Genomic DNA, 20,513 nt, shown 5'->3' on the forward strand with positions numbered 1-20,513 from the left:
CACCTTTTCACTTCCTCCACATGCCTTTGTTTTGAATCTTAGTGCTCTGTCCAGGCAGTTGCTCACTTGCTTTGACTGAGGCTGCTCAACATGTGCCACCAGGTCACAGTGACTGCTCGAGGCTGGGCTAAGTGACCCAGGGCTGACAGGATCCTTAGGAAGGGCACGAAGGGCTATCCTATTTGTACCTGTTGTCCTGGCATAATTTTACTCTCAAACATATCCTGGTTTATTCTACTCATATGAAATACCCAGAATAAGCAAACTCATAGGCATTGGTAGATTAGAGGTTATTGGTAGATGGGAGGGGAAGTGGAGAGTTACTGCTGCTTAATGGATTTCTATTCTGGGTAGTAAAAAACCTTGGGTAATGGATGGTGTTGATGGTGGCACAACATGGTGAATATACATTTGAAATAGCAAATTCTGTTCCAATAATGCCTCCAGACATTGTCAAGTGTTCCCTGAGGGACAAAATCATTCATGTGAAAACCAACTCCAGGAAAAAGGAGGTCACTGTTCTTCTGAATTCCCAGAACAAGAAGAAAGATGTAAAATGAAGCTACAGCCATCCTGGAAAGAGTGCCAATCTGAAAGTGAAGAGTGCAACTGAGGAAAATGCTAGAGATGCAAAGAAAAGGCTGATGACACCTGGAACTCAGGTGCATCTTAAGGCCAACCCCACTCTACAGACTTCACCTATATGAGCCCCAAAATTCCTTTTTGCTTCAACTAATTTTAACTGGACTTCTCTCATTTGCAACTGAAAGAAATGAGAGCAGATATACATTATATTGGGGCAGGAAAGTGAAGTCACAGAACCTTCCCAGATGTTGCCAGAGACATTTTCTTCCTTGTATACAGCAAAACGAAACAAGCATAAAGTCATATCTTATTTATTAATGGGAAAACAAATGCAGATAAGAGAAAGTTTAAGAGAATTACTAAAAATTATCTTCCATCTTACCTTACAGAGAAAATAAATCCATCAGTTGATAATTTCCTCAATGTCCTGCCACAAATTCTATAAATCTATCTGTGTGTACAACCATCACGTCTACTCCTTCTGCTGTTTAAATAGACGAAGGCGGTGTCCCTACTGCACCTGGAATCTGGATCCAGATCCCATCTCCATCTCTACTGGATAGCATTTTGCACCCTGGTATATTCCCCGAATCTTCAAGCTCCTCTATTGGATACTTACAGCAGCATGTTCAACTCTCCTATTAACCAAATAATGTGGAAGAGCTGTCTCTACCACCAACTCATTTATTTTATTCCCAGTCTCTTCTCAACTGACTGCAATGGGGCTCCCACCCCTGCTGCCCCACTTAAAGCTGCTCTCCCCACTATCACCAGTGATACTGTCTCATTAATAAAAGTCACTTGACCTGTCCGTGTCCCTAGCATGAAACTTGTCTACGGCAACCAGCTTTCTGAAATACTCCTTCCCGCTTAGCTTCTATGACCTTTCCTGGTTTTCCATCACTCTGTGTCTTCTCATCCATAGCCCTCCCTTTCCTGTCTGTGTCTCTCTGTCATCTCTATCACCCCATGTCCTCCAGTCTCCCCTCCCCGTCATCTGTCGCCCCATGTCCTCTCATCTTCCCCCTCTCCTCTCCTCTCCCTCTTTTTATCTTCCCCTTTCCTCTCTTCTCCCTCTTGCCTCTGTTTCTGTCTCCCCCCCCTTTCTCTCATCCCCCCATCATCAGTATCTCTCTCTCTACCCGCCACGTTGTCCATCTGTTTGTCTCTCTGATGTGTGTGTGTGAGTATATCTGGAACCTCTGTCAAAACCCATTATTTAGAAAGAAGAAAACATCAAGAAGTTGTCATTAATAAGGATAAAAGATATAGAATATTATAGCCACAAACAAGAGCAGAATCCCATAAAGGAATATAGAGTCTCTCTGCCCTTTCTATCATCTCCCTCTCTCTGGTATATGTCTGTTTCTCTCACTCTCTCTCTCTCTTTCTCTCTCATTATTCCTTCCCAAGTCTCCTTCTCAAGCTATTCTTCAACACACTCCTTATAAGTTGGTGTATCTCAGGACATGCCCTAAACCACCTTTCTTCCTGACTCCACATTCTCTCTCCGGATAAGGATAAGCATCCGCACTGTCAAGTCTCCAGCAACCAGCGCACAATAGGTGGAGTTGGATGACTTGGGCTGGCACATTACCATAAGTGAGATTATTGTAGTGACGAATGTGAACGGATTTGAGGTTTTCCCTATACTTCCAAACACATGTATAGCTCACTACGATTCAGGCACTTTTCTAAATACTCTATAATAAATGACCAATTTAATCGTAGCAACCATTTATGGAAATAAAACTATTATCCTTTTTTTATAGAAGAGGAGACTGAGGCACAGAGAAATTAACTTGCCCAAAGTCACACAGTAAGCCGGTCTGATTTCAACGACCATGATCTTTAAAGACTTTGCTGGGTTGCCTCTGACGTTTTGGGGTACATTTCACAAAAGGAAAACAAAACCCTCGTCAGAGTAACAGAAGTGCTATCTGCCAGATTCTCAAATAAAAGTAATGATATTTCAGTGACACTCCACGCCCTTCTACTTTTGGTTTTGTCCCCAAACTTTCAAGCAAAGAGCTTGAGCAATATGTTGTATTTCAACATACTATTACAGATGGTTTCTATTTAACAACTGAGAGGCGTATTCAACACTGTGCTTCAAAATACTGGTAAGCTTAAAAGAAAAGGTTATGTTTTCAGACTATTTCTACTGTCACTATTGGTAAAGCCACCAACTGTGCTCAAGTTCAGGCAAAGGAAGCTGGGCTCACTTTTAGTAATCACAACAGTAATCAGCATTTCCCATGGTCCAGGCAGAGTTCTAAGATCTTTCAACGTGTAAGGTGAGGATTTAATAACACCACCCCATGAGGCAAAGAGTTCTTACTATCTCCATTTTACTAATAAAAAACTTGGTGCTGAGGGTGTACGTAACCCCTGGTCACACAGCTAATAAGTGGTGGAGTCAATCATACAGTAAGAGAAAGAAGCTTTCATATTTTTTTAAGAGCGTATTAAGCATCATGTATTGAGACCCAAGATGACATGGCGGGCCAAACTGATTTCCTCCAGCCACACAACTCACCGTGACTCACGACCAGATGGCAACAGAACACGTGCCTTAGCACCCAAGGGCAGAGGGTGGCCTGTGGGTGAACAAGTCAGTGAGGAAGGAGAAATCACAGTCACCACTGAAATATTAGGTGGCACAGGATTAACTCTTCCTCAGGAAACACAGGGCGGAAATTCTAGTTCAACCAGGGAGTCAGGCCGACAGAGGCCAGAGCAACACAGGGTGTGATTCCAGCTCATCTGAGTTCAAAGAGATGCTTTCCTTAGGATGTAAATTGTGTGTGAGCTGTGCACACGCGTGCACGTGCATTTAAAAAGAAGGATGCAAAAGCTTTCACAAAGCAAAAGCACTCCCATGGTAAGTCTATAAATTATCCTCCTGTGTTAGGATAATGAAATAAAGTGGGCTGTGGCTCCTGTTTGCTTTGAGGTTTACCATAAGATACCAACCAACCCCTGCCCAAAATAAAACAAAAAAAACTCATCATACACATTTTTTTTTAATTGACTTTGTAATAATATTACATTAAAAATATATATGTGAGGTCCCATTCAACCCCACCCCCCCACCCCACCTCTCCCCCCCGCCCAGCAACACTCCCTCCCATCATCACGACACATCCATTGGATTTGGTAAGTACATCTTTGGGCACCTCTGCACCTCATAGTCAATGGTCCACATCATGGCCCATACTCTCCCCCATTCCATCCAGTGGGCCCTGTGAGGATTTACAATGTCCAGTGATTGCCTCTGAAGCACCATCCAGGGCAGCTCCATGTCCCAAAGATGCCTCCACCTCTCATCTCTTCCTGCCTTTCCCCATACCCATCAGCCACCATGTCCACTTTTCCCAATCCAATGCCACCTCTTCTATGTGGACATTGGATTGGTTGTGTCCATTGCACCTCTATGTCAAGAGGAGGCTCAGATTCCACATGGATGCTGGATGCAATCCTCCCACTTTCAGTTGTAATCACTCTAGGCTCCATGGTGTGGTGGTTGTCCTTCTTCAACTCCATCTTAGCTGAGTGTGGTAAGTCCAATAAAACAGATTGTAGGTGCTGGAGTCTGTTGAGGCTCAGGACCTGGTCATCACATTGTCAGTCCAGAGATTCAAATCCCCTAAATATATCTTAAACCCCAACATTAACTGCACCTCCAGCACATTAGCATGAAAGTCTTATGAAGGGAGATCCCATCTGAGTCCAGATTCATCACACATAAACACCATTTCCAAAGAGGGACCATCTGCCCTGGTAGTTAACCCCATCGGCCATGACCATAACTCCCATGGGTCTCTTTAGCCCTCAAAGGAACCAATATCTGGGGGTTGTATCTGCTTTATCTGTCTCTCTGACTCTGCTCAGTTGTGCATAAGGGCAATCCTTCTGCCAGCCTCCAGACTCTTTTTTAGAAACTCGTAGCCATATAAACTCATTTCTCCTTTCCATTTCCCCCTTACTTTAGGTCAAACATCATCATACACATTTGACCTAACTCGACTGACAGTTACCCAAATTCTACATGCACTGTGTTTATGAATATGTGTACCTTTAGATCCTAATACTAGCAGTCTAATTTCAATGAAGCAAAAGCAAGGTTTTTAAAATTGAATCAGACCTGTTGTTGTTTATAATCCTGAAATTTAAACTGGTTTGCTCTGTGTCCACCCTGAGCTAGCATAAAATATTGAAAAGAAATTATTAAATGTCTTCAAGATTCATGGATTCATTATTTAGAGATTGTTTCTAACGTTAGCGTTTCAAAATTTATACAGTTAATTACATTAAGGCTTTCATGCTGAATAAATTCTTTAAATACATTTGTTTCATAACCAAAAAAATGCACGGATTTAAGGTGTATTATAGGGGAAACGGACTTGGCCCAGTGGTTAGGGTGTCCATCTACCACATGGGAGGTCCGCGGTTCAAACCCCGGGCCTCCTTGACCCGTGTGGAGCTGGCCCATGTGCAGTGCTGATGCGCGCAAGGAGTGCCCTGCCACGCAGGGGTGTCCCCAGCATAGGGGAGCCCCATGCGCAAGGAGTGCGCCCCGTAAGGAGAGCCGCCCAGCACGAAAGAAAGTGCAGCCTGCCCAGGAATGGTGCTGCACACATGGAGAGCTGACACAACAAGATGACACAACAAAAAGAAACACAGATTCCTGTGAAGCTGACAACAACAGAAGCAGACAAAGAAGACACAGCAAATAGACACAGAGAACAGACAACCGGGTGGGAGGGGGAAGGGGAGAGAAATAAATAAATGAATCTTAAAAAAGAAAAAATAAGGTGTATTATAGTACAATTAGCAAAGTTTTTTAAAATGTCACTGTAGGAAAGGGAAGCCTGAACTAAATGAAAGAGCTACATGTATCCACATGGATAAATCTCACAAACGTAATGTTGAAGGAAAAAAAGAATCGCAGAAGAATATAGTGTGAAACCATTATATAAAACCTAAAAGCAAACAAAGCACACAATATTTAGGGATGTGCGCATAGATATTAAGATGCCTGGGAATAATAAATACCAGATCTGAGATAGTTGCTGCCTCCTAGAGAGAAGGACGGGGTTGCTACTGGAGAGAGGTATACAAGGAACATTTATTTCTTAAGCAAGAGGCAAGACCATGGATGTTCATTATGAGACTACATGTGTAAAATATCACTTTTTTTTTTTAAAGATTTATTTATTTAATTCCCCCCCTCCCCCGGTTGTCTGCTCTCTGCGTCTATTTGCTGCGTCTTGTTTCTTTGTCCGCTTCTGTTGTCGTCAGCTGCACTGGAAGTGTGGGCGGTGCCATTCCTGGGCAGGCTGCACTTTCTTTCGCGCTGGGCAGCTCTCCTTACGGGGCACACTCCTTGTGCATGGGGCTCCCCTACGCGGGGGACACCCCTGTGAGGCACGGCACTCCTTGCGCACATGAGCGCTGCGCATGGGCCAGCTGCACACGGGTCAAGGAGGCCCTGGGGTTGAACCGCGGACCTCCCATGTGGTAGACGGACGCCCTAACCACTGGGCCAAGTCCATTTCCCTCACATATTTTTTATAGGAAAAAAATACTGAATAGATAAAAACAAATTTAAAATATATTCTAGAAAAGAATGAAGAATATGGAGAGTAGGGAGGCATAAGAAAAATCCTGAATACTAAGAAGATGAGAACACATTTAAAATATACTCAAGTAAAGAGTAAAGAATACAGAGGGAAGGAAGGCATAAGAAATGAGGGCGAGGGAGTGATTTAAAGAGATATCAAGAAACCAAGAGATTGAGAGTAGGAAAGGAAGGAAATGGTATTTTTTTGAGTAGAGATCTTTGTCTAGTAACAGATCCTAAATCGAACCAATCTCTGAACACATATTTATAATACAAATCACCAATCTATTTCACCTACAATAATGATCACAGGGGTCTTAAGAATTCATCAAATTTTAAATAATGGTCATTAAGCAGAGATAAGAATATTTCAATCAGATCAAATATGCATACATTGCAGATTATCAAGATTTTTCACAATAACTTCCCCAGCAGAAGACTGTGGTTACAGCCATTTAGGGAGACAGCATATTGTGGTTAAGGGTTTTGGAGTCAGACAAACCTGGGTTCACATTCCAGTTTCTGCACTGACAAATTGGGTGACTCAAGCAAGCTATTAACCTGTCTAAATTCAGTTTCCTAATCTGCAAAACATGTAAATAATACCACATTGTTTTTTATTTTTTAAAGATTTATTTTAATTATTTCTCCCCACCCTTTCTCATTGTTTCGCACTCACTGTCTATTTGTCTTCCTTCTAGGAGGCACTGGGAATGGAACCTAGGACCATCCCAAATGGGAGGGAGGCATTTAATCACTTGAGTCACCTCCATTCCCTGCTTGTTGTCTCTCTCTTGTTTCCTCACTGTGTCTCTTTGTTGTATCATCTGTTGGGTCAGCTCACCACACCAGCCTGTCATATCAGCTCACTGTCTTGTTCATACTCTTTAAGAGGCATCAGAAACCGAACCTGGAACACTCCCCCCCCCCCATGTGGTAGGCAGGCACCCAACTGCTTGAGCCACATCTGCTTCCCTAGAGTAATTCTTAACATTAAAAAACACCTGCACTAAACTTAACACTAAGTAAATTAAATTGAAAACACTTAGCTAATTTTATTATTAAAATTACTTAAATTATAAACATTTTAAATAACACAAAGCATTTTTCAAATGTAAATTTATAATTGCCTATTTGCCTCTGTTATGTAATTACTGAAAGTAACCTAGTAAACATCTAAGATGCCCTTAGTCAATCAGAATTATAATCAAAAAATTTCTAAATCTTTCCTGCAAATTCTGAAATAAAGTCAACTTGAGACTTTATTTGATGTACCAGGGGCCAGAGATTAAACCCAGGACCTCACATATGGGAAGCCAGGGCTCAACCCCTGAGCCACATCGGCTTCCCTGAGTTGGTTTTTTCATTTGTCTTGCTTGTTGTTTGTTTTACCAGGATACACGGGGAACTGAACCCAGGACCTCCCATGTGGGAGGTGGGTGCTCAACGTTTGAGCCACATACACTCCCCCATGTTTTCTATGTAGAAAGTAAAAGGTAGTGGAGCAGGTATAATTCAGAGGATAAGCACCTGCTTCCCATGTACAAGGCCTGGGGTTCAATCCCCAATTCCTTCTAAAAAATTTTTTTTTTTTTAAAGTCAAAGGCAATGCAGGACAATACTGAATCTCATAAAACAGTGTTTTAAAAGTTATATTTCTAACATCAAATTTCATGGAAGTGATAAAAAGACACCAGCTTTTATTTACTCTGACAAAAGTAAACAATTTATCCATTCATCGCCACACACAGTGAGCAATGACTTAAAGTATAATTTCTGGTAACCAAGGAGACTACACAATATTTGTGTTTCCTTCATAATTCCTGCCCTTCTTGCAATGAAAAAAAAAAATCACAAAGCAATAACTATTGGAGTCACTGAATTCAAAATAGCTTCTTTGAGAATTTGTCCAGGGATCTCTGAGGATTCTTTTGTAGAGAATTAGACCTAACAGCTCTTAGGGAAGTCTCTTTTGCTGCCTTCTTTTTCTCACTGTGAATTTCCCGTGGCATTGTCCATTAAGTTGTTAGTGTTTCCAACATGTTAAATGCTAAAACTAATCTCTTCAAAAAGTATCATTGAGGGGAGCAGGTATAGCTCAGTGGTCTGAGCACCTGCTTCCCACCTACGAGTCTCAGGTTCAATCCCCAGTACCTCCTAAAAATATAATAGATAAAAACAAGTATCACCGCAATTTTTAAGTGTCTGGAGGCCCCAGTCACGCATGTCATCTCAGTACCTTGAACAGACTTGTGGGTCACCATCAATTCTTTTTTTTTTAATAGAGAAGTTGTAGGGTTACAGAAAAATGATACAGAAAACACAAAGTTCCCATACAGTCCTCTATTACAAACACCATGTGTGATACTTTGAAGTTCTTTTATGAATCCCAAAAAGAAAAAGATTTTGTTTCTGAACTAAACTATTCTTTTGGGTGCAAGACCCTTTTGATTGGGCTACATCAGTGAGGTGGGGCTCAGGTTGAATCCAGCCTCTCGATGGCTCTTATAAAAATGGAGACACAGAGACAGACACACAGGAAAAGGGAGCTCTGGGGTTTTGACCCGGCTATACAAGAGAAAGGGCTCAAGGAGAGAAGCCCCAGAGGCTCAAGGAACTGAGACCCAGAGACGACTGATGGGCCACAGCTGAGTTCAAGGAGAAAGCAGAGAGCCTGGCAGACCCATCTTGCCTGTTCTCCATGTGACAGGACGCTGGGATCAGCAGTAGCTGGTGCTGGTGAGAAAGCACGTCTGACGGTGCCTTGATCTGGACATTTCATAGCCTCGGAACTGTAAGCTTATATCCCAAATAAATTCCCTTTAGACAACCCAACACATTTCTGGTAATTAGCATCAGCAGTCCTTTGGCAAACTAAGACACCATGCATTAGTGTGGCACATTTGTTATAACTGATAAGATTATTATAATTATACTATTAACTATAGTCCACGGTTTACATTAGAGTTCATTATTTGTGTTCAACTCTTTCTTGCCAGTCCCCTGATTGATTGGCTTGCTACCTGAATCTTGCAGCTGGAAATGACGTGCCAGATTTACCACAGCCTTCAGTACTACCTTCCACTTCTTCTTCACTTCTCTGTGAATCAGAAATAAATTCTGGAAAATATCTTCCCAAGATACCACTGAGCTCTGATTTTCTACTTACTTTCAAGATTTTCCAACGTCCTGAACTACATTTAAAATTTAGAAGGCTTTCAAGAGTTTTGACAATTTTGTCTGTCTTCTTGGCCACTGGTAAAAATGATTTTGACAAATATACTCCAGGGGGTAATAAACATTAAAAGGTTAGATAACTGATTTATGAGTCTGCATGGTCATTTTTCAGGCAAGAAAATGGCCTTGATGTTAGAACCTCCACCTGCAATTTAAATGTTACATCATCATATTTGTTTACCTGTGAGAGCTTATCCTAAGCACTCCACAGGCATTAACACAATTAACCCAACTAGCAATCTTAAAAGACAGGTACTACTATAATTTACATTTTATATACGAGAACACAGATACACAGAGCCTGAGCAACTGGACCAAGATTCCATTGCAGTAGGTGTCTGAGTTAGATGTGGACCAAGACGGACTAGTACCCGAGTCTATCCCCTCAATCTTCTATACATCACTGTCTCATCAGCTAGTTTAAAGATTAAACAGAGGGAAGCGGACTTAGCCCAGTGGTTAGGGCAACTGTCTACCACATGGGAGGTCCGCGGTTCAAACCCCGGGCCTCCCTGACCTATGTGGAGCTGGCCCATGCGCAGTGCTGATGCACGCAAGAAGTGCCCTGCCACGCAGGGGTGTCCCAACATAGGGGAGCCCCACGCGCAAGGAGTGCGCCCCGTAAGGAGAGCCACCCAGCGCAAAGCAAATAGACACAGAGAACAGACAACCAGGGCGGGGTGGATAAATAAATAAATAAATCTTAAAAAAAAGGGGGGGTGGTGGAAATACTGGATAAAATAGAGTTTAAAAAAAAAAAAAGATTAAACACAAAACCCTCTCCTCTCTGTCTGCTTCCTTCTCCAAAATAAATGGTGTTCCCTGGTCTCCCAAGCACCTCAGCAAAAAAGGAAGCAGTCGAAGTCAAAGGATGCCTACCAGTCAGCAGGACAAGGAAATGTACTGTGTCCGAAAGACCCTGAGAACCTAAGAGAACTAACTGGCCCATAAAACATTCTAAGTGAACTTGGCTTGGCTGGTGGAGGGCTCTATTATGTTGGTGCAAAAGTAACCGCAATTTTGCATTGTTGAAATTTCCCATTTGATATTGGCACATATTCTTAAATAAATATGGTTATGTTATACTTCATTTTAATGTGCATTGCTCACTTTATGTTTTTTTGGTAATGACTTATTACTTGCTGTCTATCTTATATTTATTTTAGACTATGGAAATGGTGTTAGATAAGCAAATTTGAGCGATTTTCTTATTTGAGTTCAAAATAGGTAGTAAAGCAGCAGAGACATCTCGCAACATCAACAACGCATTTGGCCCAGGAACTGCTAAGAACGTACAGTGCAGTGGTGGCTCAAGACGTTTTGCAAAGGAGATGAGAGCCTTGAAGATGAGGAGGATAGCGGCTGGGCATTGGAAGTTGACAACGACCAATTGAGAGCAATCATCGCAGCTGATTCTCTTACAACTAGACGAGGAGCTGTCAAAGAACTCAATGTCAACAGTCATTCAGCATTTGAAGCAAACTGCAAAGGTAAAAAATCTCGATGTGAGTGCCTCGTGAGCTTACGAAAACCCAAACAAACTGTCGTTTTGAAGCGTAATCTTCTCTTATTCTACACAACAATGAACCATTTCTTGAGTGGGTTGTGTTAAGTGGATTGTGATGTGTGATGAAAAGTGGCTTTTATGCAAAACCAGTGATGACCAGCTCAGTTGCTGCACTGAGAAGAGGCTCCAAAGCACTTCCCAAAGCCAAACTTGCACCAAAAAAGGTCATGGTCACTGTTTGGTGATCTGCTAAGGGTCTGATGCACAACAGCTTTCTCTCTTTTTTTTTTTAAGATTTATTTTTTAATTATTTCTCTCCCCTTCCTGCCCCCCCCTCAGTTGTCTGCTCTCTCTGTCCATTTGCTGTGTGTTCTTCTGTGTCCACGTGTATTCTTGTCAGTGGCACTGGGAAACTGCATCTCTTTTTTTGTTGTTGTTGTATCATCTTGCTGCATCAGTTCTCTGTGTGTGCGGCACCACTCCTGAGCAGACTGCACTTTTTTCGTGCAGGGTAGCTCTCCTTGCAGGGCACACTCCTTGCGTGTGGGACTCCCCTACACAGGGGACATCCCTGCATGGCAGAGCACTCCTTGCGTACATTGGCACTGCACATAGGCCAGCTCACCACATGGGTCAGGAGGCTCTGGGTTTGAACCCTGGACCTCCCATGTGGTAGGCAGATGCTCTATCACTTGAGCCAAATCTGCTTCCCCACTACAGCTTTCTAAATCCTGGTGAAACCATTGCAGCTGAGAAGTATGCTCAGCAAATCAATGAGATGCACCAAAAACTAACAGCATTAGTTAACAGAAAGGGCCCAATTCTCCTCCACAACAACACCCAACCACACATCGCACAATCAAAGCTTCAGAAGTTGAACAAATTTGGCTATGATGTTTTGTCTCATCCACCATATTCACCTGACCTCTTGCCAACCAACTACCACTTCTTCAAGCATCTTGACAACTTTTTGCAGGGAAAATGCTTCCACAACCAGCAAGATGCAGAAAATGCTTTGCAAGAGTTTGTTGAATCCAGAAGCACAGATTTTTATGCTACAGGAATAAATAGGGAAGTGGACATGGCTCAACTGGTAGAGTGTCCACCTACCATATGGGAGGGTCCAGGGTTCAAACCCAGGGCCTCCTGACCCGTGGGATGAGCTAGCTCATTCACAGAGCTGTCACGCACAAGCAGTGCCACGCCACGCAGGGGTGCCCCTGTGTCAGGGTGCCCCATGCACAAGGAGTGCACCCTGCAAGGAGAGTCGTCCTGCATGAAAAAAGTGCAGCCTGCCCAGGAGTGGTGCCACACACATGGAGAGCTGACACAGCAAGATGATGCAACAAAAAAAAAAGACACAGTTTCCCGGTCCGACTGAGGATGCAAGAGGACACAGAAGAACACACAGTGAATGGACACAGAGAGCAGACAATGGGGGCGGGGAGAGAAATGAATAAAAATAAATCTTTAAAAAAAAAGGAATAAACAAGCTTATTTCTTATTGGCAAAAATGTGTTGATTGTAATGTTTCCTATTTTGATTAATAAAGATGTGTTTGAGGGAAGCGGACTTGGCGCAATGGATAGGGCATCCACCTACCACATGGGAGGTCCGCGGTTCAAACCCCGGGCCTCCTTAACCCATGTGGAGCTGGCCCATGTGCAGTGCTGATGCGAGCAAGGAGTGCCCTGCCACGCAGGGGTGTCCCCCGCACAGGGGAGCCCCACGCTCAAGGAGTGCTCCCCATAAGGAGAGGCACCCAGCGCGAAAGAAAGTGCAGCCTGCCCAAGAATGGCGCCACACACACACAGAGCTGACATAACAAGATGACGCAACAAAAAGAAACACAGATTCCCGGTGCCACTGATAAGGATAGAAGTGGTCACAGAAGAACACACAGCGCATGGACACAGAGAGCAGACAACTGGGGGGGGGGGGGAGGGGAGAGAAATAAATAAAAAATAAATCTTTACAAAATAAAAAATAAAATAAAGATGTGTTTGAGCCCTAGTTATAATGAATTAAAATTCACGGTCTGAAGCCTCAATTCCTTTTGCACCAACCTAATAAAAATCATTCTAAATTGAGTCAAGGACCTTCAGAGTAAAGCATTTAACGCTTAAGTCTGGCTGTAATCATTTCACAGCAGGACGACATTCATACTAGACACTGGCTGGCTGCAGTAAAACCCTATGTGTTTAAGATTTATCCCAGGAGATGCCCCAAATTGTAGGGGGTCCATAGTGATTTCTTAGGGGCAAAGAATACATGCTTTAATCTTTCCCATTCAGGGGGGAAATTATTTTGTAATTTGGTGACTTTTGTAAAGAGCATGTTAATGTGTTAATGTCTATACCTCTCTCAATCCCACTTGATGAGCACTTCAGCAACAAATTTACAATTAAATTACACCATCGAAATTAGGCTAAGTAGCGGAAAACACTGCTCAAATTGGCTTACATCATTTATCAAGCCGCCCAGAGGTGGGCTGCAGGCACAGAGCAATCCATGGCTCCCACGATGGCATGGAGAACTTGGCATCAGGAACTCGATTCAGCCCGCCCTCTCTGCTCCTTGCCCTCAGGCTGGCCCTGCTCACCTCTCCAAGAGGGCAGTGGCAGTCCCAGGGTCCATAACCAGACAGCACAGAGGACCATCCTTTTCAGATGAAAGGAAACCTTTTCCTGAAGTCTCCAGCATACTTCCCATCATGTCTCCTTGGCTGGAATTGAGATACATTCTCATTCTTAAACGAATTACCCAAAAAAATGGGCTTACCCTGAGCTGAGTTAGAGGTCAGTGGTTGAAAACTTGTGTGCGTCTTTTTTAAAGCTCCCTAGGAAATTCAAAAGGGTAGCAAGGATGCGAATCCTTGAATGAGACTAATCAGAATTCGCCCTAATCACCTTCTCCTCAGTCACTTGAGATAGGATCTAGGGACCTGAACAAAATCTGGATTTTGTCAGGGAGGGAAAAAAACTGTTGGCTGGGCAACTGACAGTCTTCACAACCACTCTACATGTACTTTCAAAAACACTTTTACAATATTTCATCCAATCTTCAACATTTCTGCAGCATTTCCATTTTAAAAAAGGACAGCAAAGTTCGAGTTCACAAAGAAGTGAAATTCTCTTAAGTCTTCCAAATCTCAGTGTGTTTCAATGCAACAGCAACTTGCAAAATTTCCCCAGGAGGAATTTCTACAAGAACCATTTCCCTGAAATAATAAACACAAAAGGAGCAAAGTGGGGGGGGCGGGTCGCAAAAATCATTAAAATATCGAGGCCTAAAAGTACTAAGACCAAGACTTGAAGAAAACAGGAGTTGTTCAAGTCCTGGCTCTACCTCTAACAAGATCCCTTACATACAGCTTGACAGACACACACGTGCACATAATACCACACAGTCTGAGTTTACTAAAGAGCATTTTATGTAGACATGTAAGAGCTTAATAAATGGGACAGAATGTATTTTCCTTAATAACACCTAATACAAAATATATAAGAAAAGCTTAGGGAAGCGGACTTGGCCCAGTGGTTAGGGCATCCGTCTACCACATGGGAGGTCCGCGGTTCAAACCCCAGGCCTCCTTGACCCGTGTGGAGCTGGCCATGCGCAGTGCTGATGCGCGCAAGGAGTGCCCTGCCACACAGGGGTGTCCCCCCACGTAGGGGAGCCCCACATGCAAGGAGTGCACCCATAAGGAGAGCCGCCCAGTGTGAAAGAAAGTGCAGCCTGCCCAGGAATGGTGCTGCCCACAAGGAGAGCTGACACAACAAGATGATGCAACAAAAAAAAAACACAGATTCCCGTGCCGCTGACAACAGAAGCGGACAAAGAAGAAGACACAGCAAACAGACACAGAGCACAGACAACCAGGGTGGGGGGGGAGTGGAGAGAAATAAATAAGTTAAAAAAAAAAAAAGCATATATGGCTTATTGCTTTTTCTGATAAATACACTATATTATGGTATGAATCATAAGCACCTGAAACTAGGTGGCCAGCACAAGAAAGGCTAACAAATGTATAAACTGCATTTAAAGAGGACACTGGTTTCTAGGAAAGGAAAGGAATGAAAAAAATAAAGAGGACTTAAAAAGCCATTTTGAACAAAGAATCCATTGAACTGAATGACTAATCTCCAAATCCACCACATAAATTTATGATCCTCGAGTATTCTCTCCTCCCCACCCCCAGTGTCAACCCCAAATTCACCCCCACACAGAGTCTCTAAACCATCTCTTTCCCATTACGTCAGTCTTCAGCTGAAAAAGGCTTCCGGTCCACATTCCCAACCTCACTTTTATGGCCCTCCATAATCTGGAAGTGACCTTTCCATTCATCCCCTTTTACTCCACCAAAATTAAATCTCTATTCCAGCCGAAGTGTTCTCCTCCCCTTCCCCCAAAAACTGGTAGTGATCTGGTTTCTTCTCAGCTGTTTCCAATCTGCCAAGGTTCAAGGCCTTACTTAAAACACCATTGAATTCCAAAACCTCCAGCAAACTTTCTCCACCCTAACCTAAAACTAACTCTTGTTCCTGGCAAAGTTAAAACACTTGTCACTGAATTTTAGACCATTTATATTCGTGTATCCTTTGTTTCTTTAACAACTTAGCAGAATGCAGACAGAAAAGGAGTTCAAAAATGTTTCCTAGATTGAACTAGATTCAACTCAGGGACAAACTTCTACAAGGGCTTCTACTTTATTACCTCTTTGTATCTCTGTCTCAATAATTAACAAATCATAGGTGCTAAATATTTGCTGGTTGCTAAATAACTGAAGGCAGAAGTAAGCCTTCATGCCCTACATAACTTCCTCCAACTTTCTTTAAATATTTATAGAATATTCAAAGCATCGAGACATAAAATTATATAAATCCAACAAGCATTTAGTGCATGCAAGACACATCTTACAGGGCAATTAAAAGAATCATTTAAAACACCCAATTATGAAAACACATAACATACCATTTTTGCAAAATGAAAAGGTGAAACAACTGGAAATATAAACAATCTGACCTAGTTGATTGTTATTCTCTCTGCAGATCCTCTGCCTAGTTTCCTTCCTTTTGACTCCCTTGACACACAGATATCATGGAAAGGTTCAACTGGTTAGGTCAAAGACTGAACTGCCCTACACTGCAATTTCCAATGATCCAATCAGGTCATTCCCAAATGCTGCAGAATGCTATTAATGCTTCTAAGAAGTAGGGCAGAAAAAAAACAGAACGCAAAAGAATTAAATGACTGCCCAGCTGTCATGTAGCCAGGCCCTAATAGTGAAGAAGAATTACAGTCAGGTCTCCTGACTTTAGTCCAGTGCTCTTAGCTCTTGTTTTTAATAAGGAACTTTACAGAGCAAGCTGGGCAAAGCATATCTTCCCAATCAGCCAAAAAAGCATGTGAGCTAAATCTGTGTTTCATCTATTCTGGGTATACAGTTAATTAAACACAATAAGAAAAGAAAAAGACTTCTCAATTACTCTCTCACACATAATTACAAATTATGTTTCTTATGGTAAAGGGCAAGAATCAAAAGGAGGAAGATACAAATGCACCAATTCACGTCTACATTCTGAGGAGGATGGCCCACAGTTTGTCCCCCCCAGATGCACTAACTGCTGCTCAAACACATGACATTCGTCCTACTAGCAGAAGAGCCAATACACAGTCACAAAAATAGCTTCCTACCAGTGGCCAGACTGGCTTTACCATCTGCCTCTCCAGGCCTCCCCATCTCCCTAACTCCAGAGGGAGCTGCTACAGCCAATGAGAGAGGATGAAGAGGGAAGGTACCTTCCACCCGTGAGTGACACCAGTTACTATCAGTTCACAGAAGGAAAAAGTCCTCTCCCTCGTCCCTACTCCACACCCAACTCTGCACACTTCCAGCTCCCCCCTTTCTATGCCCATCCCTACTTATTTACAGCCCCTCCCTATTTCCCACCCAACACTCATACCTAGTGCCAAGGAACTGGAGGGCCATCAACCAAATAAGCTCACTAGTCACATGGTACCAACAAAGCGACTCCCAAATCTGATTTCTGCAGCAATAAGGAGGTTAAAGAGGCAAAAGGAACCTTGGAGATTATCCAGGGAAATTGAGTGACTTGTTTCCAAAATTACAGGGAAGGTTCACGAGATTCTTCCCAGTAAAATTTATTTGGACTCATTCATTAAACAAACATTCACTGAGCCAAGGCACTTTGTGCTGGGTATCTGGGACAGAAAGTTTTAATTTTCTTTCATGCAAAATGAGAGGAAGGGAGGAATGATATGGGTTATTCTTACCCGAGGTGATGTCTATACATAAGGGTATAAGGTACAGATTCCCAAGACTGGAAATCACTGAACTGGGGAACTGGGGGAATGAAAAAAGGCTCTAATAACACAAACCGCGAGACTGGATACTGCCCTGGTCTCCTCCCTACTGTACACATGCATGCAGATCTTTTAATGCGGGAAAGTGGGGAGGGAGCTCACAGGTATCCACAAGGTACTCAGACTATCCAGCTCTTCACTCGAGTTACCTCCTTCCCACTTCCTGCAGCATCCCCAACTCAGTGTTTCCGCACGAATTTCAGTCCATCTCTCTCCTAGAAGACTCTTCTCAACAATACTACCCATATCGCTCCTGTTTCTTCTGTGGCCACTTCCTAGTTTTTCAAGACAGAAAAGACCACGGGAGGAAGGCAGAAAGCTTGACAGGGGTGGAATTCCCTAACTGCAGGCAGTGCGCAGCGCGGCCAGAGGGCAGGCTACGCGCTTTTTCTTACGAGCACCAATCTTAGAACGCTCCTCAGCACAGAAGGAAGAAAAGAATGTGCACAAAGCCCAGGTGGACTTTCAGGTTTGGCATAGTGAATGGCCCGGAACATGACTGTCGACAAAGATCAGAAAATAAGACGGAAACAGAGGAAGAATTCAACACCGATCAGATTTTCCCCCAAGAAAGTTCTTGGGGAGATCACGACAGAAAACTAGTAAAGCTGATGTCTCCGGTTTGTACGAGACTGTGAGCAGCTTCACGGTGCTATAAAACCCGACTCTAAGCCGCGAGCGCCTTGGGTAGGTCCAGCGGGGAACACAGGCTCCGAGAGGCACTGGGCAGTGGCCGAGCCGGGGCTGGCGGCGGCGCGCTGGCAGGCAGGGCTCACTCCCGCCGCCGCAGAGGCAGAAGGGACTCGCCACCGCACGCCTGCCTGGAGGAGGAAAGACTTCTCGGCCTCTTAGGTTCCGAGGGACCCCGGCTGGTCCGGAATGACTCCCCGGTTCCCCCGGCTGCCGGCCCCGAGCACTTGCCTGGCGCGGCCGCCGAGCCCGAGACCTCTTTCTGCCTTCTCCGGCCCCGCCACGCCGCAGCCCGCCCGCGCCCGGGTCCCCCACCAACCCCTCCGGCCGCCTCTTACTTTTGGTCGCAGCGATGAGGTTCTTCCCGTCCTTGATGAGCTCTTTAATGAACTTGTTAGTCCTCTCGAGCTCCGCTTCGTGGGCGCGGATCCTCTCCCTGAACCAGGGGCTGTCCAGGTAGCACTCGCTGAACTCCAAGGGCTGGAGCCCCATGATCGCCGCTCCCCGCGCTCGGCGCGCAGAGCCGACCCACCGAGCGACGCGCGCCCCGCGCTACAGCCGCTCCGAGGCGCGGGCAGGTGCGTGGCGCGCAGGCAGGAAGCCCGGGAGGAGCTAGCAGCCGGGGGCGCGCGGCGAGCGCGGCGCACACATATCCCGCGGAGCAGAGCCGCAAGCCGAGCGAGGAGCTGGGGCCGGGGCGAGCGAGCACCCCGGCGCGCCAATCCCGACAGCCCCCGCCCAGCGCTCGGCGCCCGCGCCCCGCCCCGCCCGGCCCCCGCGCCGCCGACCTCCCCGAGGCGCGAGGCCGCCCGGCAGCCCCGCCCCGCAGCTCGCACCCCGCCCCGGGCGCTTCCTGGGCCCTCCCCGCGCTCTCCCCCTTCTTTTTCCTCCGCCTTCCTTTTTCCTCCCGTCCCTTCCCTCCCAGAGTCGCCTCTTTCTTCTCTTCCCCCCGCCCAGTGGCCCCTCCTCTTCCTTCCGAGGCTTCCTCGGTCTAGATTTTGGGCCTGGCCCTCTCCCCACTACCGAGTCGCGTGCCTCGCCCCTGTTCTTTGGCTCTCCTTTTCGGAGTGACTCACCGACTGGGGAAAGGAAGGAGCGTCTCAAAAGCAGTCAATGCCTAATCCCGGCAGCAGGGCGATTTAACACAGAGGCGGTCTGATTTACTAGAGGAATGATTGATTCGTTTATCCTGGGACAGATCCTGAGCTGTGGAGGGACTAGTACACCAGGATCTCACGTCCCCCGTGTAAATTAAAATGTGTCTGAAATCATCGTTTTAGAGTGAAAGCTTGCAAGGGCAAGGAGAGTTTTCTGGGTGACCCAGGAGGTTTTACTACACTTTTGCGTATCCACACCGAATGCCTCTAGACTTGGGGTAAGGGAGAAGGTGGCTAAACCACAGACAACTTTTTTTGTGTGTTCAGCAAATTTGCTTGTGTAGGTAGCAGCGACCTTCATTATTTGAGAAACCACCAGTAGGTATATAAATGTCAGGTTATTTGTGGTTTTCGACAATCAAATGAGAGTTTATGTCAATACACATGAAAAATCCTATTCTGTGTCTTCTGAAAAAGACTCAAATGTAACCCCCCCCCCAAAAAAAAAGCAATGACATTTAAAATTATACCTAAAAGAACCCACAAAAGTTTCAATAGAGTAACTTTTCATAATAACTGAGTATTTATTGAGCAATTATGGTGTACCAGGCACACTTTAGGCACCCTGCATACATTTTTTGCTACTCATGTCATACTCCATAGGTTTAGTATTGATAGCAATACCACCAAGAAACTTCAGTCATTCTTTAAAACGTTCAGATGCTGAGGTGGATAATTAAGAAAATCTGTTTGGACAATGTGCTGTAGCAGTGTCACTAGTTAAACAAGCCTCCTACTCAATAAGCTCTTTTGATACAAAACAGTACCTTGAGTGGCTAACCCACGGATAAATATCACCATTATTATTATTATGTCCATCCTTCAGATAGTTCAAAATATTTTACAAATAACTTTTGGAACTTGAAAGCTTTAGTTCCTACTAAAATCAGCAAGAACTGGAGTCTGTAGAGAAGGCAATAAATGAGGATGGAAAGACAGAATAAAAGGGGTATAAACAAACCGTGGAAGCCCTGCAAAACAGCAAAACACTGAGAGATACTTAATTCTGTGAGCAAAACCTATACTATTCCTCATAAAGCGGGGCTGCTGGCAGTTCCTCAGGATGTTAAACATAGAATTACCATATGACCTAGAAATTCCACTTGTAGGTAGAATCCAAGAGCAGTGAAAACTTACGTCACCACAAAAACCTGAACATGCTTGTTCATGGCAGTATTATTTATAATAGTCAAAACGGTGGAAACAACCCAAATGTCCATCAGTTGGTGAATGGATAAACAAAATATGACATATCCCATACAATGGAATATTAATACACAATAAAAAGGAATAAAATACTGATACATTTTACAATATGAATGAA

General features: G+C 44.2%; 1 protein-coding gene across 3 annotated transcripts in view; it reads right to left on the bottom strand.

Annotated features, from left to right (window-relative positions):
- The window catches only part of ARHGAP10 (Rho GTPase activating protein 10), a 337,104-nt gene extending 318,343 nt beyond the window's left edge, over positions 1-18,761 (bottom strand). For 2 of the 3 annotated variants that reach the window (XR_011648553.1, XM_058284486.1), the window contains exon 1: positions 18,371-18,761. Coding sequence is in view for 2 of the 3 variants with exons in the window: in XM_058284486.1 (XP_058140469.1) it covers positions 18,371-18,524 (154 nt within the window). In the remaining variant the exon portion in view is untranslated. The remainder of the gene's footprint in view (positions 1-18,370) is intronic. The other variant, XM_058284541.2, reaches the window with a different exon arrangement.
- Positions 18,762-20,513: the final 1,752 nt, after the last annotated feature.

This window comes from Dasypus novemcinctus, chromosome 1 (genome assembly GCF_030445035.2).
Source record: "Dasypus novemcinctus isolate mDasNov1 chromosome 1, mDasNov1.1.hap2, whole genome shotgun sequence".
NCBI lineage: Eukaryota > Metazoa > Chordata > Mammalia > Cingulata > Dasypodidae > Dasypus > Dasypus novemcinctus.